The 27334-nt window shown below is 47.9% G+C and overlaps 1 protein-coding gene across 2 annotated transcripts in view; it reads right to left on the bottom strand.

The window, feature by feature from the left end:
* OTUD7B (OTU deubiquitinase 7B) overlaps positions 1-27334 on the bottom strand; it is a 42774-nt gene that overhangs the window by 6912 nt on the left and 8528 nt on the right. The window contains exons 1-7 of one of the 2 annotated variants that reach the window (XM_075331043.1): positions 23824-24047; positions 12192-12356; positions 11124-11339; positions 3818-3919; positions 3619-3746; positions 3416-3531; positions 2570-2697 (exon numbers count right to left, since the gene is read on the bottom strand). In XM_075331043.1, coding sequence (XP_075187158.1) covers positions 2570-2697; positions 3416-3531; positions 3619-3746; positions 3818-3919; positions 11124-11339; positions 12192-12356; positions 23824-23896 — 928 coding nt within the window. In that variant the 5' untranslated portion in view covers positions 23897-24047. Of the gene's footprint in view, positions 1-2569; positions 2698-3415; positions 3532-3618; positions 3747-3817; positions 3920-11123; positions 11340-12191; positions 12357-23823; positions 24048-27334 lie in introns of those variants that run through there. The other variant, XM_075331044.1, reaches the window with a different exon arrangement.

A 27334-nucleotide genomic window follows, 5' to 3' on the forward strand; every position in this document is an offset into this window, starting at 1 on the left:
CATCAAGAGTCACTCTCATTTCATCCATAAAACCTTTGAAAAATCATATTTCTTGGCCCAGTCTTGATGTTTTATCTTATGTTTCTTGTTCAAAGGTGGTGGTTTTTCAGCCTTTTTTTACCTTGGCCATGTCCCCGAGTATGGCACACCTTGTGCTTTTTGATACTCCATTAACGTTGCAGCTCTGAAATATGGCCAAACTGGTGGCAAATGGCATCTTGGCAGCTTCACGCTTGATTTTCCTCAATTCATGGGCAGTTATTTTGCGCCTTTTTTTGCCCAACACACTTCTTGCGACCCTGTTGGCCATTTGCCATGAAACTCTTGCTTGTTCGGTGATCACGATTCAAAAGTTTGCAAATTTCAAGACTGCTGCATCCCTCTGCAAGACATCTCACAATTTTGGACTTTTCAGACCCCGTCAAATCTCTCTTCTGACCCATTTTGCCAAAAGAAAGGAAGTTGACTAATAAGCACCCATTATATAGGGTGTTGATGTCATTACACCGCACCCCTCCTCATTACAGAGATGCACATCACCTGATTTACTTAATTGGTAGTTGGCTCTCAAGCCTATACAGCTTGGAGTAGGACAACACGTATAAAAAGTATCATGTGATCAAAATACTCATTTGCCTAATAATTCTGCACACAGTGTATATAAACCTTCACTTCCTATTACTCGGTGCTGGTGATATCTGATACATCTTTATCAAGTCTTCAGTGCAAACAGGCAGCTGGCATACAACAGGAGAATCTTGGTGGTTGTTGCAGCTTCTCTCCCTGAGATGACTAGAGATTAGTTGTTGGTTGTTTTTCCCTTGTTTGTTATCCCTGTGTGTTCTTTAGTGCCTAGTGGGGTTTACGAAGAACTCATCCCATCCACTCCCTACGTAGGGCCCAAATCAGGGTCAGCATAGGGTCAGGTATCCAGCTCGGCGCATAGCTGTGGAACCTATCTAGGGTGGGGAGGTGGGCCCAGCGGTAGGCTTGGTCAGGGGTCACCATCTGTCCCTTCCCTAGACACAGTGTTTCCCTTCACTTTCGTTTGGTACTTCCCCATACCTAGCATGACACACAGAGCACATACATGTGTACATGCAGCACATACATGCAGACCGCGCACACATACACAGAGCACATACAGACATGTATACATACAGCACACACAAAACACATGCACACATACATGCATACATACATGCATAGAGAACATACCCAGATATACACAGCATGCGCACGCACACACACACACACATACAAAGCACAATACAGAGCATACGCGCACAGTCGTGTATACATACAACACATACATACAAAACACATGCACATTTATCAGTCTGGACTCCCGCTATGTACAGCAACTTTGTACACATGACTGATATCACCAAAGGTTTGGCTGCACTTAACAATTGCACCGATTATTCAGGACTGCCATATCACTGCAATTTCTGCCAGTTTTCAGAACCTCTGACTTCCCTTACCGCTAATCAGAAGGATAGAACATCAATATTAAAAGGGAACCTGTCATCAGAAATTTTGCTTTAAAACCTAAAAGTTTCCCCCTCTGCAGCTCCTGGGCTGCATTCTAGCAGGTTCCTTTACTTTTTGTGGCCCCTTTTAAACCAAATTAAATACTTTATAAACTTGTACCTTTTGCTATGTAAATTTTGTAAATCGTCCATGGGGGCGGGCTCTCTGCTGACAGTTTCTGTTCCTCCAGCAGATTTACACCGCCCCCCCAACGCTGAATTTCATATCTCAGGACGCCGCCCCTGGGCGCCCGTGGTCCCGCGCATGCGCTGTGCAACTGTAGCGGGACTGTGCACTGTGTGCACGTGTGACCGCTGGTGACGTTTTGCGCAGGCACGAGGTTATGGGCGGCGCTGTGAGTGTCATCAGCAAGTGCCGCCCATAACCTTGTGACCGCACTTTCCCCTCTTCCTCCAGCGTTCTGCGCAAGCGCTTGCTGGCCAGATGACCCGACGTCACCTCTTTCCCATCTTGCCCTGCTGCAGGGTAAGATGGGAAGGAGGTGACTTTGGGTCATTTGGCCGGCGAGCGCTTACGCAGAACACTGGAGGCAGTGGGGGAAAGCGCGTCCACGAGATTATGGGCGGGCACTTCCGATGCAATCACAGCGCCGCCCATAATCTCGTGCTTGTGACACACGTCACCAGCGATCCTGGCGTGGGCGGCACCTCGGGCGCAGTGGGCGGCGTCCTGATGGATGAAATGGAGTGTGGGGGGACGGCGTCAATGTGCTGAGGAACAGCAACGGTCAGCAGAGAGCCCGACCCCATGGACGATTTACAAAATTTACATAGCAAAAGGTACAAGTTTATAAAGTATTTAATTTGGTTTAAAAGGGGCCACAAAAAATACAGGAACCTTGCTAGAATGCAGCCCAGGAGCTGCAGAGGGGGAAACTTTTAGGTTTCAAGCTAAATTTCTGATGACAGGTTCCCTTTAAGATCTAATTTTCATGCATGACATCAATAAACTTTCTAACTAAGTACAATGGGATAAGACGGAGAGAGCAGCAAACACTTAGACATATGGGGCTTACCCTCTCCTCCCGAGTCGCGGAGCATTGTGTCTGCCACCACCACGATCGGTCTCTTGAGTACATGAGCGAGTACGAAGACATGAAATTCCTCCAGGCTCTCGTACACCGGCTCCTCCGAGCCCTCCACCCTGCAGGACAAGCAAAAATCAGCTCAGATGACCACCAAGTGTTGAAGACATAAAGGGGTCTTCAGTTTAGAAAAAGGATCAGCTTGTGTCTGATGAGAATGAGCTGTAATACCGGAAATGGCCACTGGACAAGAGCAGCGCTAATTGTGAAGTCCAAATGCCTTTTAATTGCTAATTAGGAGAGTATTTCTAAAATCATAAATCAGTTCCGGGGTCCTAAGAACGAGGTGGTGGTGATCGTGCATGACAAAGTTTCTTATGAGGAGGATGTTGAGGTGCAGAACACAACATGGCCGGGTGAAAGCTCTGGGAATGACCCGCGACGCCCCGGGGAGGAAGGAAGTCACTCCCAGCCACAAAGTAAACACTCGCGGTCACCACAGCTTTTCGCTTCGGATTATCCGTGCCTGGATTGTGTCTCCGGCCCGGGACAAAGCGGAGAGAGGAAATGGATTAACCCATTATTTTCCAAGGATAAAACGAGAAGGGGAGGGGGGGTGGCAATTAGCCCCATCATACTTTACTTTGTAGAGGCTGCAGACACTATTGACCTTTTCGTTTACAGCTCTCAGCAGCAAAATTAGCGCCCCTCCTAACCAGGCCAGGAGTGGCACAGTGTTACAAAAACATTGGGAATGCCCCAGCAGGAGCGGCCTAAAGGGATAGGTCACTGGTGTGCTAGTAACCCTATCCTTTCCACGTGGTCGTAATTACTTACCCTCCGCAGTTTGCCCCATTATTGGTTCCGTAATGCATCCGGGGCTCGCTGGATGCGAGTTTTATTAACTCGTTCCACTCCCTCTGCCATTCCTCTTCTGTATACACCAAGCCGGACTGAAAGAAGAGAGTTTTTAAAGGGGAACCCTCCCTCAACATGCTCTCCTTTGTGCTTTGAGGTTCTGCAGCAGCTCCCCCTTGTACCTCTTTATTCTGCATAGTCTGTTGGAATCGCCACCGCCGTTTCAGCGCCTCCTTCTCCGCGCCCTTCTCCATCAGCGTATACAGAGACTTGCGGAGCATCAGGTCCCGGTCGTGGAAGCCCCACATCCCTGAAACCACACGGCCTGTTAGACATTTCCACAGGGCAATATGTGCCCCTTACTACTTTTCAGTGCCTTACCCAGAGAGGCCGCGTGCAGCAAGCAGTTTCCGTCACCAGTCGTCGCCAACGGGAGAAGCCTCTGGTAGGACGGGTCAAGCTGTGTCCACCAATTGAGGCGACCTATGAAAACACAAAGAAAGACATGTAATGCTTGTGGTGGTAAACAAAAACAACAAACAAACAAACCACACAAAACCGAAAACTATGCCTTAACTTGTGTAAGGCTATGTGCGCACGTTGCGTAAAAACATGCAGTTACGCTGCGCTTTGTAGCGCAGCGTAACTGCATGCGTCCAGCGTCCCCTGCACAGTCTATGGAGATTGTGCAGGGGCCGTGCGCACGTGGCGTCTAAGAGCGCAGCGCTTCGGCTACTGCCGAAGCGCTGCGCAAAAAGAAGTGACATGTCACTTCTTTCCTGCGCTTTGCCGGCAGCTCCTGCTCTGTCTATGGCAGGAGCTGCAGGCAGAGCGCATGGAATCGGCGCTCACTACGGACATTTCTGCAGCGATCTAAAGCGCACATGTGCTCTTCAGATCGCTGCAGAAATATCTGCAGGGCTAGTACGCAACGTGCGCACATAGCCTTAAAGTCGCTGTTCTCCAGAATCTTGAGATGTCTTTCTTTTGTTCCTGCCCCTCTCCATTCCTGAGATAGGATTCTCTCTTCCCTGTACATATCTCTAGTATTGATAGCCAAGTGGGCGTGGTATACAAGAACACTCCGGCAGAGGAGTTGATAACCACACCCATTTGGAGAGACTAGATTTAACTGCAGGAAAAAAGGGGCCATATCTCAGGAATGGAGAGGCGCAGGAACAAAAAGAAAAACATTGCTGGATTCAGGAGAACAGCGGCGTTTACAGGATATACAAAAATTACATATTGATATCAAGTGACAGGTCCCCTTTAACCCCTTCACGACCTTTGACGGATATATCCGTCATGGAGCGTATGACGTTAAGCCCCGACCCCTGCCGCGGGGAGGATGCGGCAATCCGCGCACATATCAGCTGTTTTTAACAGCTGACGTGTGCCGGGTGGAATCGCATTCCACCCGTAACATTAACCCCCTTACATCTCTCAGCCAAAGTCTGGCAGCGAGATGTATATACGCGCCGCCATGATTTTCACTTACCGCCGCCCCCACCGGAAGTCACGTGAATGATCACGTGACTTTCGGTGGTTGCCATGGTAGCACAGGGTCATGTGATGATGCCTGTAGCTATGACGAGTCACTTTGGTTTTCACTTGGGCCGGAGCCCAATGAATCAGGAAGTGACCGTATCTGTTTACAGCTGTATAGCTGTGATCAGCAGATAGCGATCAGCAATCCGATCGCTCTACCCTATAGCCCCCTAGGGGGACAAGTGTAAAAAAAAAAAAAAAGTTAAAAAAAAACCAAAACCTAAAAAAGTTCAAATCACCCCCCTTTCACCCCTTTGAAAATTAAAGGGTTACCAAAAATAAAATACACACATTTGGTATCGCCACGTTCAGAAATGCCCGATCAAAATCAATTAATCTGATTGGTAAATGGCGTAGTGGCAAAAAAATTCAAACCGCCAAAATTACGTTTTTTTGGTCGCCGCAAGTTTTACGTGAAATGCAATAACAGGATCAAAACGTAGCATCTGCGCAAAAATGGTACCATTAGAAACGTCAGCTCGAGACACAAAAAATAAGCCGCCACTGAGCCATAGGTCCCAAAAAATGAGAACGCTACAGGTTTCTGAAAATGGCGCAAAACATACGGCACTTATTGGACAGCCTTGTGATTTTTTTTAACCCCTTAGCTATAAGTAAACCTATACATGTTTGGTGTCTACAAACTCGCATTGACCTCAGGCATCACAATGACTCATCAGTTTTACCATATAGTGAACACCGTGAATAAAACATTGCAAAAAAGTGTGATGACAATAGTTTTTGCGGTTTTCCAGTACACCATATGGTAAAACCTATAGTTTCATTTAAAAGTACAAATTGTCCAGCAAAAAACAAGCCCTTATATGGAAAGATTGATGGAAAAATACAAAAGTTACAGCTCTCGGAAGAAGGGGGAGCAAAAAACAAAAACGGAAAGTGCCCGGGGACTGAAGGGGTTAAAGGAGACCAGCAATGTAAGGAGTGTTAATGATAAGGACTATGTAAAATGAGCTCATAAAATCTATTTTCACATTTTTCCTTGTTTCACAGGACCCTGCTGCAGTCTGCGAAGTGTAGACAGAGCCCTTCATATAATGTGTACTGGGCGCAGCAGAGCAGGTGCAGGAGCCAGAAGACACGAGACAATAGCTTCACACAGCAAACAGCCCATACAACAGCAGCCAAATGGACGGGATCCAGCCAGAGAGGACAAGACGTACATGCACCCAGACACGTACATGAGCCCGTTCTGTCACTTCAAATACCTAAAATATCCCCTTCCTCAAACCCCAATATAGGCCTAGCACTGACCATCAGACCAGTCAGTGCGGACCCTGCGAGGAGAGCAGGGGACGTGCCTGTATGTACTCCTCCATCAGAAAGCTCCAAAATGTCTACAGTCTCCTGTTCTCAGACACACAAGAGAGCGCAGCCCTGAAGAACAAAGCTCACATATAACAGAGGCAAACACTTACACAAAAAGACCATTTTACTATGTGGGTAGAGATTCACCTCTGGATCTCAATATTACAATAAATATATCTGTTGGCTTCAGAGCTGAAATCTCCCCAAATTCCCTGCTTTTTCATGGTCTTAATTTTGTTTTTTCTGAAGACCAGTATAATAAAAACAACAATGAAATGGCAGTACAAGTTATGTATGTAAACAGTGACTGCAGCAGAATAGTGAGTGCAGCTCTGGAGTATAATACAACATGTAATTCAGGACATGTAATGTAATGTAATGTATGTACACAGTGACTGCACCAGCAGAATAGTGAGTGCAGCTCTGGGGTATAATACAGGATGTATCTAACTATATATAATCTCCTGTACTCAGACCCGTCACATTAGGAATACACTAGAGTTGGTTGGGGATGTTCGTTGTAAACATCTGTCAAATCATCTGCAACTTGTCAGAAGTGAAGACAATAGAGCCTTTCCTCCCCACGTGCACTACATATTTTGGCCTGGAGGTGGGGGGTTGGGGAACGGCTCCTGGTTAGTGGGGGGCAGCAGTTTGCAGAGGGACGTGTCAGACAGCGGTGCTATGTGCTCCTGTAACCGGAGCCGTCCTGCAGGAGCCCCGGCCTCCGGTGTAGACTCTGACATGAAGCAGCATGAAGAGCTGTATTGCAGACCCCGTCCTCCCAGACACGTGACCCCCGCAGGCATCCTGGGAATGTGGCGAGGTGACAGCTACATTTATTTTTATTGGTTTGGTGATGACAGATATCAGGGTTTTACAGTGACTGGGGCATAAGCTCAGACCAGCCCAGTGTGCCATGTATATGCAGCTCTGATTACTGTCAGTGAATGAAAACATGTAGTGTAACACAGCGGAGGGTTTGCTACAATCGTATAGAGCCCTTTCTGGGGGGCCGCCCTCACCCTACTCATCCTGTACATAATCCATAGCACAGTATGAGCACAGCACCCCGTCATGAGGGCTAATAATGGGGTCAGGCAGGGTGAAGCCCTGTAATAAGCACTGGGTGTAATTCCCACAATGCATTGCCACATGTAATTATACACCCCCCCCTCCCCAGTGTCTGGCGATCCACTCACCACACAAGTGACATCAGCCCGGAGGAATCCACAGGTTGTGTCGCTCCCACACCAGTCAATAAAGCTTTGTTTATTTAACTCAGTGACCGCCACATTCACCAGGAGGGAGAGTACAACGCCATGCACGTCAAAGACCCACCTAACACAGGGGTCCTTGACGTGCGGCTCACAGACCCCTAATGTGTATGAACATTCACAGGGAAGGGGCAACCAGCACATATTGTTATGGACGCACATGGGTATTACTACCCCATAGATGGGAAGCTATACCGTACAAGAGGGGGAGGGAAGGACGCCCCCAATACCGTACAAGAGGGGGAGGGAAGGACGCCCCCAATACCGTACAAGAGGGGGAGGGAAGGACGCCCCCATACCGTACAAGAGGGGAAGGGAAGGATGCACTGATATTGTACAAGATGCATCCCATACTGTGCAAGGGGGGAGGGGGAGAAGACGCAGGCATACAGTATGAGGGGGAGAGAAGATGCAGCCATACAGTACAAAGGGGAGGGGGGGGGGGGGGGAGAAGATTATGCAGCCATACTGTACAAGGAGGGGAAAAACAGCCAGCACAATCTCAGAATAGCATGCATCATATAAAAGTGCAAGTTCACGGATGTATTCCAACTGTACTATAATAAAAAAAAAAAAAAAAAAAAAAAAAAAAAGATTTTTAGCAAATTTATCAATTTTTTGAGCCACCCCTGCCACTTCACGGCAAATCTTAACAGGGAGGTCCTACTCTATATTATGTATTTCCTGTGCCATGCGGCCTACTAGATATAAAAAAAAATAAATTTAAAAAGCAGGACCATATACTGAAACACACATACCTGTAACCCTATATATAACCACTTACATGTCGCAAACAGAGGCAACTGCGGATAAAAGGCAGCCCAGGTCCCAGCATGTGCAGCAGACACCACACACCCGAGATCAATATCAGAACTGACCTTCACAGTGCCAGACCAGCAACCATAAATAAATGCGGACCAGACCCAGGTATGGTGCTTAATTAGCAATGTCTGTGGAAAAGGGTGAAGCAGCTGAATGTGAACAGCTACCAACAGAAAGAATATATTGCAAACCAAAGTCAGGTGTGGATGGTAATGGTGGTGGTCACCATAAAAGTTTTTTTTATTTTTATCCAGGAGGCCACATGACACATGAAATACATAATATAGAGTAGGACTTCCCTGTCAAGATTTGCCGTGAAGTGGCAGGGGTGGCTCAAAGAATTGATCAATTATTTGCTAAAAATCTCATTTTTTTATTATAGTACAGTTGGAAAAAATCCGTAAATGTGCACTTTTATATGATGCATGCCACTCTCAGGTTCTTCTTCTTTTGTACAGGGTGGGGGGAGGGGGGGAGCCGCCGCCGCCAGCAATACTGTACAAGGGGGGGAAAGATGCAGCCACACACACACCGTACAAGGGGGGGGGGGGGGGGGGGAGATGCAGCCACACACACCGTACAAGGGGGGGGGGGGGGGGAGATGCAGCCACACACACACACACCGTACAAGGGGGGGGGGGAAGGATGCAGCCACACACTGTACAGGGGGGGGGGGGGGGGGGGGATGCAGCCACACACTGTACAGGGGGGAAAAGATGCACACATACTTTAGAGTGGGGGGGAAATTGTACCCATTCTTTACGGAGGGGCAGTGGATAATATTAAGAGCTATAGCACATAATGTACGTCTTCTTCCTGAAGACGGTAGGTGGCGCCACTGAGCACAAGAGAAAGCTCCTCCCCATGTAGAAAAGCCTGTCGGTGCTACACAGCCGCATGGTGGTAGTAATAGTCTGACTATCTGAGATTTATCACTAGTGATGTTTATAAATTATAAGTTTTATTGATTTTCAAAAGCAAAACAAATCATTACCTAGAAACAAATAATAATAACAACAATATCAGCAAAATGACTAGAAAATTGTATATCACTTCTTTTACAATGCAGTACTACAACATCTCATCAGTATTCTCAGTAAGACTCAGAATCATTAATACTTCACGGAAACTTTTATAAACTAACTATATGAATGAATTTGCAACCATCTTGTTAAACTCTCCTACCCCCCCTCCCCTCAAACCCACTCCCACCTAGTCACCTTCAACTCCCACCTCCAATCCTCCGAGTGTACCACCTAACTTCTCAGAGTGATACCACGCCGTCTCCTTAAATGGTGACATCTCTAACTCCATCAGCCGTTTTATGTGGATTATTACTTCTTAGAACGAGGGTACTTTTGACTCCAACCAATATTTCAGTATCATCCTCTTTGTTGCGAGCATGATTACATGTAATAGTGAAGGAGGATGTTTACTCCTCCTCCCCTCGACGCTCACCTCCTCCCACGCATGGAACAGAACCAGAGTAGGGGAGAGAAGGAGTTTGATGTCCCAAAGTTTAGCAACACACTTTGATACTTGGGCCCACAGTGGCTCAAGGTGGGGATACAGCCACAATCCATGGTAGAGATCCGTTGCTTCTAAATTACATTTCGGACGAGTAATCCTCTCAGGCTTTCTGGGCAAATTGAATGCATAGATCGCTTGATGCATCACTTTATACTGAGTCTCCCGCCACGGCTCATTCAGTATTGGCTTTCGTAGAGCCCTCCACCCCTCCCTGATCTGTGTTCTAATGTCAGGGTCCCCTAGTTGCTTTTCCCATGACTTAAAGAAACTCTCTGGCTGATAGCCAGTCAACTGGTCTCGCATTGCCCCATATAGCGATGGAATTGACGAAGACGTTTGTGCCAACTTGACCAGGGTGTCAAATGTATTAAGTGACACCTCCGACGATATGTCTTGCACTTGAGCCATAACCTTATGCTTCACCTGATCATACTGGATTATTTGGTTAGGATTCAACCCATAATTACCTACCAATACCTCCCTCCCCAACCATCTTGGCTCAGAAGGATGAAAAAGATGGGAGACCCTCTGTATACCTTTCTGCCTCCATTCTTCAAATAGTTTATTGCTAATTCCCTGGCTGAACCCTGGATTATCCCATAGGGGTAGATATTTAGAAATTTTATATGCCAAGTTGTAATGCTTCCTCACTGCCCTCCAGGCCGCTATCGTATCCTTAAACAGAGAAGACTGCTTAATTTTTTGGGGTAGATTAGCTTGATTGGGGTGTAAAAGGACCTTTAAATACCATGGTAACGCATAATCTCTCAACTCCAAGGGACACTGGTTACTGTGAGCCATGAATCCAATCCATCCAATACCTGGACAAACAGGCCAGATTGTACCCCCTAACATTTGGTAGGTTATATCCCCCATTATCCTTTGATGCAGTCAGCTTCCTTATACCAATGCAAGCTCGTTTCCCCCTCCACACAAACCTCGAGAAACTTCTATTGAGAAGTTCAACATCCTTATGTCTCAAGAGCAAAGGTAGAGTTTGGATAGGATACATCAACTTAGACATAATCTTAATTAATTGTGCTCTATCCATGTGTTCAAAGGGAGGTCCTGCCATCTCTGGAGGTCTGAATCACTAGTGATGTTTAGTAATCAGCCGGATGGCATTATCAGCTGACAGTAGAGTTATACTTCTAGGGTGTGCTGATGTGGATAAGGGCACTCACCGGCGTGCTCCAGGGCCACCAGCATGGACTGCTCGATGAGGTCCCGCTCAATGAAGCTCCGGAAATCATCACTGTACACGGTTAGGTCAGGCAGCTGGAAGGTGCAGACGGGGGGCTCCAGTGGGTGATCGCTGCTACCATTACTGGAGACGTGGGAGCGGGCCAAGGACACGATGGAGGAGCTGGCGTGAGAGATGCCACGGGACAGGCGCTTCTCTGCAAAAAAAAATAAAAAATAAAAAAAATGTTTAATTCGGTAACTACAGGACAAACTGGCTGATAACAGAGGATGTAGAACATAGCGATGATGTCAGCACTAGATGTGAGTTTCTGCAACTTGTTCCTGTATGAGAAGGGAATAACCCTTTTGATTTTACCCGGTGCCTGGAGGGCAGTGACATCGGCGGGCGCGGTGGTGCGGGTTACAAATGACACACATTGCTGTTGGGGATACCTGCAGCTACAAGTGTTGTCTATGGCCTGTCATGTCAGCAGTCAGGTAGGAAGGCGACGGGTGCGGGGACCTGTTTATTCAGGAGTTACGCAGCAATCAGGGCGGCACGAGGCCGTCACGGTGGAGGAAGGCAGGTGTGAAGAGCGGATCCCAGCCGTGACAATATGACCACAACAAGGCAAGAATCTGTAAACTTTATCCAGGTTAGCAAAGACCAAATGAGAGTGGTGGGTATTAATGGGTTAACACTTCGCAATCTCTTTCACTGTGAAGGGGCGGTGGGCTGACTGCGGACATTCCTAGCTTAGTAGATAATTGCCCTTTTAGAAGTACAAACCCAAATAACCAAAGGAGTTCCAGGCACAAGATTCACAGACAGGAGAGGTCAGTGTTCCAGAGTGACTGGGTGACAATACAGCGCGCTCCATGGAACTCAAAATGGCCGCACATGACTGATAGCCAACTAAAAAGGTAATTTTTCACTTGGGCTTCCTACAATTTACAGTGGTGTCTGTGTACAGGAACATTCTGTAGTTACAGGTGCCGGAGCGCCCCCTGCTGTAACGGATGTGCACAAAACAAGAGCGCGCCGTGTGACAGGCAGCAGTCATCACCTTGCACGATGTCATCCTGCCTCTGCAGTGCCGGTCTCATGGGGCGAGCCACGTCTGGAGGTTTGAAGCTTCTAGTGTCGTTGAAGTTGTGCGCCAGCCCGCCTGCAGGGGCTTGTCGTAGCTGGTCATAGTCACTGAGTGCCGCGTTCACGTCCCATTGCTTGCCTGGAAGATAAATATGTATCCTGGATTAATGACATATCAGTTCACTCACTACCGTATCTACCGAACTGACAAGACGCACAGGAAGAGGCCTGCAAATTGTACAGCCCCGGTGGCCAAAAGGTACAGGCTACGCCAAACATACAAACGCACTTTCACATTACTTATCCCGTATTATACTCCAGAGCTGCACTCACTATTCTGCTGGTGCAGTCACTATGTATACATTACTTATCCTGTATTATACGCCTAAGCTGTACTCACTATTCTGCTGGTGCAGTCACTGAGTACATACATTACTGATTCTGAGTTACCTCCGGTATTATACTCCAGAGCTGCACTCACTATTCTGTGGGTGCAGTCACTATGTATACATTACTTATCCTGTATTATACGCCTAAGCTGTACTCACTATTCTGCTGGTGCAGTCACTGAGTACATACATTACTGATTCTGAGTTACATCTTGTGTTATTTTCTCCAGAGCTGCACTCACTATTCTGCTTCTGCAGTCACTGTGTATACATTACATTACTTATCCTGTATTATACTCCAGAGCTGCACTCACTATTCTGCTGGTGCAGTCACTGTACGATCAGTCACATTATACCCATTTCCATCCCATGCATTATGTTTCTATCAGACCACGGGTGAAGTGTTTTGGCAGCAGTTTCCTTCTTGTTACCGGCCGTCAGAGCCGCCATCAGACACTGATGAATTACACGCTGATGGTGGATAACTTAATCTTCTATTTACAGCGATATCCGCCACCTGATTTACTTTGCCGTCTCCCATCAGCCTGGTGTCATTGGGCAGGAGCCGGCTGTTCCAACCGCAGCACTCTTACAGAAAAGCTGCACATATTACCATCATTGAAAAGGTGACTACTGGCCGTCACCCACCTTTCCACAGACCTGTATTCTTGTTATGAACCAGGAAGCTCAAGATGAACACATGTGTAACCACTCCACCCCCAAACACCGAAACCGATATCAAGGTAATTGCATTAAACCAGAAACCAAAATACTCAAAATTACCCACAAACAATTTTTTTATTACATATATGCCACAAACAAGGTACACATGTTAAAATAATGATGAGAAGAAAGGTGAGAATCAAGACACTCTACTCCTCACCCTTCCTGTCATACAGGGGTCGGCGTCCTAAAGTTACCTGACGCCCCCGTTCCTCGTCGGCTTGAGCCCTATATAGGCCCTCCACTCACACTAAGAGAACACCGTGTGCCCCAATTTAGAAGTGGGTAAGGTGAAACACCCAAGAATAGACCCATATGGACAGTAGGTGACATTCACTTATAGTCAACAATAACTTTGTCAATAGATGTCATAAATTTATGTATGGGGGAGGCTCTGACTCAGTCGACTATTCGTCAAGAGGAAAAAACAAAGGATCATAAAAACAATTGTTGCATTTGTCCAGGATGCACCCTACGCGTTTCACCCTTTAAGTCAAATAGGGCTCATCAGGGGTATGGCAGCATAGATCCTTGACATTTATAGCACAGCTACAACCTAGAACAAAAACATAATATACGTGTCGTGGTCCATAAGTACCACGTTTCCTCCTTTGTCGGAGGGTTTAATTATCACTGATTTGTTTGATTCAAGGGACTGTAAAGCTCTTCTCATGTTCAGTCAGGTTAGGTAAGGAAGCATTTCTCTTAGGATGGATATTCCTGATCTTGTCCGTCACCATTTTGCAAAAAATATCAATGGCCGTATAATCTCCAATGGGGGGGAATTTTTTACTTTTACTTCTCAAGTCCGTAAAAGGGCCTTCGCCTTGAGTTCTAGTCCCCTCGTTTTCAAGCTCCACTAATATGTCCAGATCTTCCAACATATCAGGTGTGACCCCGAGTTCAGAACATCTCTTCTTATCAGATATAGAAAAATACTTCCTCCATTTTAACTTCCTAACAAATAAATTAACGTCTTTAACCCAACTGAAAGCATCAAATTTTGTCGTAGGGACAAAGGACAGGCCTGTTCTTAATACCTTTTCCTCAATCTTAGACAGTTGGTATTTAGATAAATTAATAATTTGCATATCATAGTCTACTGTGTTGTTAATCTCTCTTTTACTCGATGCTCTCCCCCACTTCTCAGATTGTATGTATTCATATTTGTTTGTTCTAAAAAAGAGGAAGAGGTAGATGAGGCTGATGATGATGCTGAGGATTTTGGGGTATCTGTCTCCACATAGGTATTGTACCCTTGATTTTGGTATCCTTGGTACCTCCCCCTTCTCCAGTTGCCCTGACCCCTCCATCTCTTATACAGGCGTGAAGATATCCGCCCTGATTTGGACCAGGTATCTGTTTTGGGGATGCATTGTCTTTGCTCCTTTATATGGACATGGAACCCTGATATATGCATCTTGCTGAACTTTTTCTCTGCAGACTTTAGCTGCATAGACGACTGCGCTTGGACCTTTGGATTGCCCTCAGATACGTTGAGGGATATATATATACCTTCGGTCCTAATTAAAACAGGTAGATATGTCTATTTGAATATGCCTGGCTGGGTATGCCCTGTGGGGTTGTTTTTTTGATTCCCCCTGTTTGTATCTATATATTTTCTGCACTGCTTGTATTACTAGATATTCCATTCTGGTCTTATTCCTGGAGGAGGTTTTTTTACTGACAGTGAAAATCCTTTGGTATTGATCCACTACTACTGGTCAGTATTGTCTGTGCTTTCTGTCCATACTCTTTCTATGTAAATATGGACCTTTTGAGTTGGTAACAGTGTTTTATTTTATTTTATATTATGTTTTTGTTCTAGGTTGTAGCTGTGCTATAAATGTCAAGGATCTATGCTGCCATACCCCTGATGAGCCCTATTTGACTTAAAGGGTGAAACGCATAGGGTGCATCCTGGACAAATGCAACAATTGTTTTTATGATCCTTTGTTTTTTCCTCTTGACGAATAGTCGACTGAGTCAGAGCCTCCCCCATACATAAATTTATGACATCTATTGACAGAAAGTTATTGTTGACTATAAGTGAATGTCACCTACTGTCCATATGGGTCTTTTCTTGGGTGTTTCACCTTACCCACTTCTAAATTAGGGCACACGGTGTTCTCTTAGTGTGAGTGGAGGGCCTATATAGGGCTCAAGCCGACGAAGAACGGGGGTGTCAGTAAACTTTAGGACGCCGACCCCTGTATGACAGGAAGGGTGAGGAGTAGATTGTATTGATTCTCACCTTTCTTCTCATCATTATTTTAACATGTGTACCTTGTTTGTGGCATATACGTAATAAAAAAATTGTTTGTGGGTAATTTTGAGTATTTTGGTTTCTGGTAACCACTCCACCCCCCAGGATCATCTCATATTGCACAGCAGACCCACCACCTACACAGTTGAAGAGGTCCACCGTACTGAATGTGTCGGACGGGTCCCACGAGCGCCCATGTCTGGCTCCTTACCCAGAACGCTGACTTTACTCTCACCTCCCATCTGGACTTGCTGGAAAGTCCCCGCACCCTGAGCGTCCGCCAAGAGATGAGGTCACCGCAGCCCGGCAAATAAAAGGAACAGTAATGAGGGCGGCAACAGACCGTTCCCTGAGATGGAGCACAACACAGACCCTGTGCTGCAAGGAAAGCTCTAGTCACTGCAGACTACCAGGATTTACTGAAAACTACTAAATAAATGCAACACCAGTACTCTGACCCCCCACAAAAAAAAAAACAAACACAAAATCGGAAAATTCAACAGCTGAAAAAAATGCAAAAAAATACAAAACGCTGAAAGAAAAAAAAAAAAAAAAAAAAAAAAAAAAAAGCAGCTTACATATGGGAAAAAAAATAGATGTTGAAAAATGCTAAAAAAAAACAAACCAAGAAAAAAAAAACCCCACAAGGCTGCAAAAAAATTCAACAGCTGGAGTTTTAAAAAATACTGTAAATAATTCTTGGATTCAGGAAAAACATATAATTAATGTAATTCATAAAGGTTAGAAAAAGAGCTGTTTCTTAAAAACATTTTTCCAAACAGTCAAAAGAAGTCTTGCTGCAATTTTGAAGAAACTATAGCGTGAAAACTAACGGGACAAGGAAGGGGGGGGGGGGGGGGGAAGAAGAAAAAGCAAGAAATCAGTCTCATCTCATTCTCCAAAAAAGCCACATTACAGCTGCCATTTCTATCAGTTACGGCGATCTCACACAGTCACAGGGTCACCCAGGCTGCACAGACGCGCAGCCACTGCCCTCTTCTCCCACACTGAGTACAGCAGTCTGATCTGAAATGTTCTGCAGAAAGATGGAGGAAGCAGCACCTGCTACTATTGTGTACCAGAACCTCTCACACAACCAAGTGTATAAGGTTTCCCATGACGAAGAGGGAGGGGGGGGGGCATATATATACACACACACACACACACACACACGCACACAGGGAGGGGGGGGCATATATATATATATATATATATATATATATATATACACATATATATACACATATATATACACACACACACACACACACACACACACACACACACACACAGGGGGGCACGCACACACACACACACACACACACAGTCTGTCAAGTGTCTAATTGCACAATTATCAGTCCGCACTACAGAAGCGGGATGAGCGGCCGGTGAGACCAGGTTAATCCCTATGACCTCCTCCTCCTTATGATGACCCCTTATATTTATACCAGCTTTCCTTTTTGGTCTCAGACTGAAAATGGTTGTAGATACTGTGCCAGGGTGTGAGGGGGTCTCTTCACCAACCCCAGCACTAAATAAAGAGTTAAAAACTGGACTACGGGAAGTTGTGAGGCCCCTGCCCATAGATACACTGGTTATCCGTACTAGGCCCGTAGCCTTTGAACTGGATAGTTCAGCTGTTTGGATACACTACTATGTTAAAAAGGTGAAATAATCAAGCTGGGGCGTCCGAGTACTGGAACACCAATGCAATAAAAGCTTCCTGAGAAGTGTACAAGTGCAAGTCAAATCCTCTACCTATTTCTCTGTCCATAAAATACATAGAACAATAAAGCTCCTCCACATAATTACTCAATCCTTATTAAGCTGCTTTCACACTACGTCTTTTTAACATGCGTCCTGAACGTTTTTTTGCTGCAAAAGCGGATCCTGCTTTTACAGCAAAAAACGCATGCAAACGCATGTTTACTTTGCAGGATCCTGTCACTGGATGTTTAGGGGCGGGCATTGGAGTCATGTGATCGGGAGTGAGGGGAACTAAACGTGCCAGACTGGGAGCCGGCATCTGACAGCTGCGAGGCTCGTAACCAAGGTAAACTTCGGGTATACTTGCTTGGATACCCGATATTTACTTTGGTTACAAGCGTCTGCAGCTGCTAGGAGCCGGGCTCCCTGCACACGTTACCAACGTAAACATCGGGTAACTAAGAGAAGTGGTTACCCGATATTTACGAGTGTCCGCAGCTCTCAGGTGGGGGAGAGGGAGGGGGAGAGACAGAGAGGGAGGAGAGAGACAGAGAGGTAGGAGAGAGAGGGACTGATCACGCGAGACTGGTTCTGGGCATGCTCAGTAGAGCAAGCAGGATCCTGTCTATCAGCATGCCAGCGTTCACCTGCGTTTGCATGCTGTTTAGTCAGGATCCAGCGATTTGTAGTATTTGGACGCAGCTCAAAAACGCTACATGTAGCGTTTTTGAAAGATGTTAAAAAACTGCAAGTCGCTGGATCCTCACTATAACGCACGCAAACGCAGGTGAACGCATGTTAATGCAAGTCCATTGCAAATGCATTGAAATGAAAACGCATTTGCACTGGATCCGCTTTTGCGTTAAAAAAACGTTCAGGACACATGTTAAATAAACGTAGTGTGAAAGCAGCCTAAGGCATACAGAATGTGCAGCTCCTCCCCTATTATCCCTTTATCCATATAAGGCATACAGAATATGCACAGCCCCTCCCCTATTATCCCTCTACCCATATAAGGAATGCAGAATGTGCACAGCCCCTCCCCCATTATCCCTCTATCCATATAAGGCATACAGAATATGCACAGCTCCTCCCCTATTATCCCTTGATCTATATAAGGCATACAGAATATGCACAGCCCCTCCCCCATTATCCCTCTATCCATATAAGGCATACAGAATGTGCACAGCCCCTCCCCCATTATCCCTCTATCCATATAAGGCATACAGAATATGCACAGCTCCTCCCCTATTATCCCTTGATCTATATAAGGCATACAGAATATGCACAGCCCCTCCCCCATTATCCCTCTATCCATATAAGGCATACAGAATATGCACAGCTCCTCCCCTATTATCCCTTGATCTATATAAGGCATACAGAATATGCACAGCCCCTCCCCTATTATACCTCTACCCATATAAGGAATGCAGAATGTGCACAGACCCTCACCCATTACCTCTCTAGTATCCAGCAGGGACATGCACAAGTCCTATTTCCAGGAAGTACTGCAAAAACATTTAATAGAAGAAATAATACAGGGGCAAATTAGGCTCTGAACTCTTCCTTCCACCTCCAGTATCACCTGTGCGCCTCTCAATCAGGAACAGGAGGGTAGGGTGGCAGAATGCTACAAGTGGAGGAGCGGTGGTAGAAAGTTACCATCAGCTATGAGTTATTTAGTTGCTGCACTATGGTATTTGGTGATCGGTGGTAGTATTTGTTCATGGTTGTGCCCCTGGAGCGTCATGTATTGGCTCCTGCAGCCAGCGCAGAACAAGCAGTCCTGTTTACCACGTATAGTGTATTATAGCTTACACTGATACAAAAGTATCCGCTTGATTTGCCTACATACCTCTGTGAAATAAAGAGAGTGGCTATACAGATCCATACTAGACCTGATAAATCCTTGCAAGACATCGCAGCAATCACTGAACATTTGTAGCCATATGAAGGTTGAGCCACAAAAATGGAAACACTTCCCATAAAGTATGGAAAAGTGACAGAGCAGCACATACCCAGCATTCCTGCAGCTCCCAGGGCCAAAGTGCAGGACACTTATCAGGCTGGATCCAAAGGAGCAAAGGCTCAAAGGTGAAAGTCTACAGCAGTAAGAAAAACTGATTGCTACAGTGTGACAACGGACAAGGAAACAAGAGAGCTGGTAACATTACTCATCCTGACTTACTCCAGAGCTGAGCTCACTGTTCTGCCAGTGCAGTCACTGTGTACATATATTACATAACTGATCCTGAGTTACAGCCTGCCTTAGGCTATGTGCACACTTTGCAGTTCAATTCTGCAGCGTGTAAGTCACTGCGTGTGCGTCTCAGAATGCAGCTAAAAAAGCTGCGTTCTGAAACGCATTCTGCAGAACGCAAAGTGCGGTCATTCCTGGTGAGAATTCATGCGTTCTGGATGCTTTCTCTGCCATAGAGTGGGAAAAGAATCCAGAATGCATGTTTTTCACAGTACTCACCCACTCTGCTCTGCAGCATCCCCATAGACTTGCAGCAGAGCCGAGTGGGACCGCACTGTCACTGTCATGGCTGGCTGCGGGTCAGTGCCGCACGATCAGAATGAACTCGGATGAACTTCACCCGACTTCATTGTGATCGCGCAGCTCTGTGCATGTGCCGCGGCTTGATTTGCGGTCACTTGTGAAGGACTCCCCTGTGATCGCAAATCCCTTGAGTGACTGCAGTGAGCCGTGCAATCAGCTGTGCCTTCACTCAGGTTACCCGCGGTCACATCTGCAGTCCTCCACCGGAGAGCGGTGGCCGCAAGTAACCTCAGTGACAGCACAGCTGATCGCGCGACTCACTTCAGTTGCTACATGGAGCTCACAGGAGCGGTGGTGTTCTACTGCCGATCCTGTCAGCTTTCGATGTAGCAGAGCTGGAAGAATCGTGGAACCTTGCGTGGATTACCTCGGACATGGAGGTGTTTTTAAGGGATTAATAAAGTGGTGAAAGAGGGTGTTTTTTTGTCTTTCATTACAAATAAATGATTTTTTGGTTGTGTGTGTTTATTTACTTTAACTTACAGGTTCATCATGGAAGGTATCTCGGGGAGACGCCTGCCATGATTAACCTAGGACTTAGGGGCAGCTATGGGCTGCTGCCATTAACTCCTTATTACTCCGTTTGCCACCGCACCAGGGCAAGTCGGGATGAGCCGATAAAAACCCGGGACTTTCGCATCTAATGGATGCGGGAATTCCGGGCGGCTGCTGGCTGATATTGTTAGGCTGGAGAGCTCCCCATCCTGAAAATACCAGCCTCCAGCTGTATGGCGTTACCCTGGCTGGTATCCAAATGGGGGGGGGGGGAAACCGCACGTCGTTTTTTTTCCCATTTATTTTTTTACTGCTCGATATAGACACGCCCACCGGCGAATGTGATTTGTTGTAGTGAGACAGCTGTCACTCAGCGTGGGGGCGTGTCTGACTGCAACCAATCATAGGTGCCGGTGGGCGGGGAAAGCAAGGAATACGTGATGGGTTAATGAGCGGCCGGCTTTTTCAAAAGAGAAGCCGCCACAGTGTGAACACCGTGCAGCGCTGGTGATTGTGTATCAGTGAGCATGAGGGGGGGGGAGGGATTAGAGGGAGAGACAGACATGGACAGAGAGAGAGAGAGAGAGAGAGAGAGAGACACCGAGCAACAGAGAGAGAGAGACGAAAGAACTGCGTTTGTTATGTAAAAAAAAAAAAAAACATGTGGATCGCAACAATGCAAGCACACTGCTTCACATTTTGGCAGCGATTTGCTACAACCCATTGATTTCAATGGGTGTAGAATGCCGCCAAAATGGCAAAAACAATTGACCTCCTGCTTCTTTGAATGCATGGTTTTTGCCACAAAATATGCAAATTAAACGCTGCGTTTGGAAACTAAGTGCTGACAAGAAATCCACATTTTCCATAGACACTGCTGAAAAATCAAAACGCATGCATTTTGGCATGAAAAAGGTGCAGTTCAAAACGGACCTAAAAAAGCAGCTGAAACACAGGTGGAAACGCAAAGTGCGTTCTTAGCCTATGTGCGCATGCTGCGTTTTTTTGCCGCATTTTGAGTGCAGTTTTGTTCTCAAAACTGCATGAATTTCCTTCCCCCGCAAAGTCTATGAGATTGTATTTTTGCTGTCCGCACAGTGCAGTTTTTTTTTTAGCTGCGTCTTTGTGGTGACCACTGCAGCATGTCAATTCTTTTTGCGTTTTTTATACATTGCATGCAATGGACAAAACCGCATCAGAAAAACACGCAAAAACCCATGTTTTTTTTTTCCATGTGTTTTTCCTATGGATGCATTTTTGTGGGGGCAAAAACACTGCATCTTTGTGGTCAGAAAAAGATGCAGCGTGCGGACATAGCCTTATACTGCAGAGCTGCACTCACTATTCTGCTGCTGCAGTCACTGTGTACATACATTACTGATCCTGAGTTACCTCCTGTATTATACTCCAGAGCTGCACTCACTATTCAGTAGGTTTCTTATAAGGTGAGGTAACAGACAGATATGCTGCTTTCTGGACAGGCAGCCATTAGGCTGGGCGTGCTGCCAGTGTTAGGCTGGTTTCACACTACGTCTTTTTAACATCCGTTGAAAACGTTATTTTAGCAGAAGTACGGATCCAGTGCAAATGCGTTTTCATTTCAATGCATTTGCAATGGACTCGCGTCCACCTGCGTTCACCTGCGTTTGCGTGCGTTATAGTGCGGATCCGGTGACTTGCAGTTTTTTAACATGTTTCAAAAACGCTACTTGTAGCGTTTTTGAGCTGTGTCTAAATACTGCAAGTCACCGGATCCGCACTATAACGCACGCAAACGCAGGTGAACGCTGGCGTGCTGATAGACAGGATCCTGCTTTTGTACTGAGCATGCCCAGAACCAGTCTCGCGTGATCTGTCTCTCTCTCTACTCCCTCCCTCACCCTCTCTCTCTCTCTCTGTCTTTCCCCCTTCCTCCCCTTCCTCTCTCCCCCACCTGAGAGCTGCGGACACTCGTAACCAAGGTAAATATCGGGTAACCACTTCTCTTAGTTACCCGATGTTTACGTTGGTTACGCGTGCAGGCAGCCCGGCTCCTAGCAGCTGCAGACACTCGTAACCAAGATAAATATCGGGTATCCAAGGCCGATGTTTACCTTGGTTACCAGCGTCTGCAGCTGTCAGAAGCCTCCTCCCAGTCTAGTTCCCCTCACTCCCGATCACATGACTCCAATGCCCGCCCCTAAACATCCAGTGCAGGATCCTGCAAAATAACAGATGCGTTTGCATACGTTATTTGCTGTAAAAGCAGGATCCGTACTTCCGCTAAAAAAACGTTTTCAGCGGATGTTAAAAAGACGTAGTGTGAAACCAGCCTTAAGGGTAATGTTTCTGAGTATATTCTTATGGCTGGAGTGCTTCCTGCTACGGAGGGATCTTTTCAAAGGACTCACCCAATTTCTTAGGAATCCAAAACCAGCAAGCCTCCTAAGTACACAGCACAGCGTGCAGAATTAGGCTGGGTACACACATATCCAGCTTTTCGCCGGTTTGACGGATGCGGCGCACGCCAGTACAGTGTATACAGTACACTGGCAGCACAGCAAGCGCCGGTCACATGCTGTCATGTGACTGGAGCATGTGACCTGGAAGCTGCGGCGCTGCCACTGTACTGTATCATACTGTACTGGCGTGCGCTGCATCCGTCAAACCGGCGAAAAGCTGGATATGTGTGTACCCAGCCTTATAGTAAATGTCTGAATTCACCATGACAATTCTGGAGCCTCTTTCCTTGGAGGTACAGCACAATGTATACTTCTGTTATTCCTCCTGTAAATCTAATAGTAAATTATCTCTTTCCACTTGGGTGGTGTGTCCCTACAAACAGGCACTGTCCAATCCATGCTGATCTATAAGACCCTGCGGGAATAAGGAAAATAGTAGCCCTCGTGTTTCTTATTATTCATAAATTTCCAGGAAGAGCAACAGAGGAACTGCACAACACAAGATTTTAATTATTTGATGGGGTGTGCAAGTATGTAGGATACATATGTAGTAGGATGCATCGCTGGCCACCCCCAGATTTTTTAGCATCCTGTCCCTTCTCTCAGGGTATACAGCGGTAGTGTGTTTAGGGGGGACCTGTCGACTCCCCTGAGATTTAGTTTATACCTGCATTTGCCATTTTATTTATTTATAGCATTTTATTTTTCACAACTGTACTTTTTTCAGTTCCTCAGTTATTCCTCCTGGAAATCAAACAGAAACCTGCATGTTAACAATTACATAGACTTACACTGTCCAATCAGACCCCACACAAACCTTTCACAAGGAGAAGGGCAACACTCCTATTTCAATGTATTTAGACACTTCCAGGAAGAGTAACAGAGGAACGAAAAAAAAAAAATTCAAAGCAATGGAAAGTTTTGGATTTCTACTTACTAGGAATTGTTATTTTTTTTTTTTTTATCTTACCCGCCATGCCCCTCGGCAAACCACAACACATCAACGCTCCCTCCGGCCTTACCTTCGAGCAGATCCCTCGCCAGCCCGGGCTCCGCCCCAGTGGAGCGCACGAAGTCTGACAGGACGAGATCCATGTCCGCAGGTCATGTGATCGGGCAGACTGGGATCGCGGGCCGGTCATAGATCATAATCCAGCTCTTCCGTCTACGGCTGGAAGAATGCACAGAAGCTCGTGTTACACGGCCGGCAGTGGCGCGAGGCTCCGTGTCACCGGCCCACAAAGCAGGAGCGCGGCCGCGGATATAAATAACCCCCATCGTCTGGATCAAGACGCTCTCTGGTTTCCCTTTGTTCACATTTTTTTTTTCTTTGTAATGTGCCCCCGCCTCCCTGTTCAGAAGGGGCACATTGTTCTGACTCCTACAGGTGCTGCCAGCCACAAAACAAAAAGGGCCACTTAAAGGGGCGCTACGCCCAGCAAACTGACAGGAAGTAAAAGGAGATGACCCTCCATCGTACCTCCATCTCACCAACTGGGTACCTGCAACTGCACAGCGCCTCCCTGATCCAACAGGTCACATCAGGTATTGCAGTAATCATGTATAGTACCAGAAATAGCCACTGTGAAAGAGTGCCGCTGTTTCCACAAAATCTAGAATTGGACGAGGACCCATCAAACACTCATTAATGGAGCCCTATAAAGCGCTTTTATGTCAGGGTGAAGGGGGTTACTGGTCACTGAGCTAAGCGTAAATGTAGCCATCGCTTTAAGACTGGAGTTGTACCCAGCAGTAGATGGGAGGGTGCAGCCCACCCCTCATATTGGGCTACCTCCCTCTTACTGAGGAATGTCAGGATCAGGAATGGTGAGGATCTGGATGTCAGAGCCACGAGGTTCAGGCCGCCTCGTGCATTCTACAACCCGTGTTTACAATGGGCCGGGCCGGGCCCACGGGGCAGACAAACAAATCCCTGTTCTTGGGCATATCTTAGGCAAGCACATGACAGCTATTGTGCTGGGCACAAACCACGCAGCTGGGAACAACACCGATGAGTCCGAGTGATAACACCCAGCGAGGAAACAGCCGGGATATTTAAAGGGGAACTCCGCCCAGAATCCAGAGATTCCATACATGTTTGTCCCACAGGTCAGCCCGCTGCAAAAAAAAACAAAAAAACAAAACAGATGACATCCAGAGGTCAGCCCTCTCCGATCAGCGACAGTCCCACAGGTCAGCCCTCTCCGATCAGCGACAGTCCCACAGGTCAGCCCTCTCCGATCAGCGACAGTCCCACAGGTCAGCCCTCTCCGATCAGCGACAGTCCCACAGGTCAGCCCTCTCCGATCAGCGACAGTCCCACAGGTCAGCCCTCTCCGATCAGCGACAGTCCCACAGGTCAGCCCTCTCCGATCAGCGACAGTCCCACAGGTCAGCCCTCTCCGATCAGCGACAGTCCCACAGGTCAGCCCTCTCCGATCAGCGACAGTCCCACAGGTCAGCCCTCTCCGATCAGCGACAGTCCCACAGGTCAGCCCTCTCCGATCAGCGACAGTCCCACAGGTCAGCCCTCTCCGATCAGCGACAGTCCCACAGGTCAGCCCTCTCCGATCAGCGACAGTCCCACAGGTCAGCCCTCTACGATCAGCGACAGTCCCACAGGTCAGCCCTCTCCGATCAGCGACAGTCCCACAGGTCAGCCCTCTCCGATCAGCGACAGTCCCACAGGTCAGCCCTCTCCGATCAGCGACAGTCCCACAGGTCAGCCCTCTCCGATCAGCGACAGTCCCACAGGTCAGCCCTCCCCGATCAGCGACAGTCCCACAGGTCAGCCCTCCCCGATCAGCGACAGTCCCACAGGTCAGCCCTCCCCGATCAGCGACAGTCCCACAGGTCAGCCCTCCCCGATCAGCGACAGTCCCACAGGTCAGCCCTCCCCGATCAGCGACAGTCCCACAGGTCAGCCCTCTCCGATCAGCGACAGTCCCACAGGTCAGCCCTCTCCGATCAGCGACAGTCCCACAGGTCAGCCCTCTCCGATCAGCGACAGTCCCACAGGTCAGCCCTCTCCGATCAGCGACAGTCCCACAGGTCAGCCCTCTCCGATCAGCGACAGTCCCACAGGTCAGCCCTCTCCGATCAGCGACAGTCCCACAGGTCAGCCCTCTCCGATCAGCGACAGTCCCACAGGTCAGCCCTCTCCGATCAGCGACAGTCCCACAGGTCAGCCCTCTGCAATCAGCGACAGTCCCACAGGTCAGCCCTCTGCAATCAGCGACAGTCCCACAGGTCAGCCCTCTGCAATCAGCGACAGTCCCACAGGTCAGCCCTCTGCAATCAGCGACAGTCCCACAGGTCAGCCCTCTGCAATCAGCGACAGTCCCACAGGTCAGCCCTCTCCGATCAGCGACAGTCCCACAGGTCAGCCCTCTCCGATCAGCGACAGTCCCACAGGTCAGCCCTCTCCGATCAGCGACAGTCCCACAGGTCAGCCCTCTCCGATCAGCGACAGTCCCACAGGTCAGCCCTCCCCGATCAGCGACAGTCCCACAGGTCAGCCCTCCCCGATCAGCGACAGTCCCACAGGTCAGCCCTCTCCGATCAGCGACAGTCCCACAGGTCAGCCCTCTCCGATCAGCGACAGTCCCACAGGTCAGCCCTCTCCGATCAGCGACAGTCCCACAGGTCAGCCCTCTCCGATCAGCGACAGTCCCACAGGTCAGCCCTCTCCGATCAGCGACAGTCCCACAGGTCAGCCCTCTCCGATCAGCGACAGTCCCACAGGTCAGCCCTCTCCGATCAGCGACAGTCCCACAGGTCAGCCCTCTCCGATCAGCGACAGTCCCACAGGTCAGCCCTCTCCGATCAGCGACAGTCCCACAGGTCAGCCCTCTCCGATCAGCGACAGTCCCACAGGTCAGCCCTCTCCGATCAGCGACAGTCCCACAGGCCAGCCCTCTCCGATCAGCGACAGTCCCACAGGTCAGCCCTCTACGATCAGCGACAGTCTCACAGGTCAGCCCTCTACGATCAGCGACAGTCCCACAGGTCAGCCCTCTCCGATCAGCGACAGTCCCACAGGTCAGCCCTCTCCGATCAGCGACAGTCCCACAGGTCAGCCCTCTACGATCAGCGACAGTCCCACAGGTCAGCCCTCTACGATCAGCGACAGTCTCACAGGTCAGCCCTCTACGATCAGCGACAGTCCCACAGGTCAGCCCTCTACGATCAGCGACAGTCCCACAGGTCAGCCCTCTACGATCAGCGACAGTCCCACAGGCCAGCCCTCTACGATCAGCGACAGTCCCACAGGTCAGCCCTCTACGATCAGCGACAGTCCCACAGGCCAGCCCTCTACGATCAGCGACAGTCCCACAGGCCAGCCCTCTACGATCAGCGACAGTCCCACAGGCCAGCCCTCTACGATCAGCGACAGTCCCACAGGTCAGCCCTCTCCGATCAGCGACAGTCCCACAGGTCAGCCCTCTCCGATCAGCGACAGTCCCACAGGTCAGCCCTCTCCGATCAGCGACAGTCCCACAGGTCAGCCCTCTACGATCAGCGACAGTCCCA

Source organism: Anomaloglossus baeobatrachus, chromosome 12 (assembly GCF_048569485.1).
Source record: "Anomaloglossus baeobatrachus isolate aAnoBae1 chromosome 12, aAnoBae1.hap1, whole genome shotgun sequence".
Classification (NCBI taxonomy): domain Eukaryota; kingdom Metazoa; phylum Chordata; class Amphibia; order Anura; family Aromobatidae; genus Anomaloglossus; species Anomaloglossus baeobatrachus.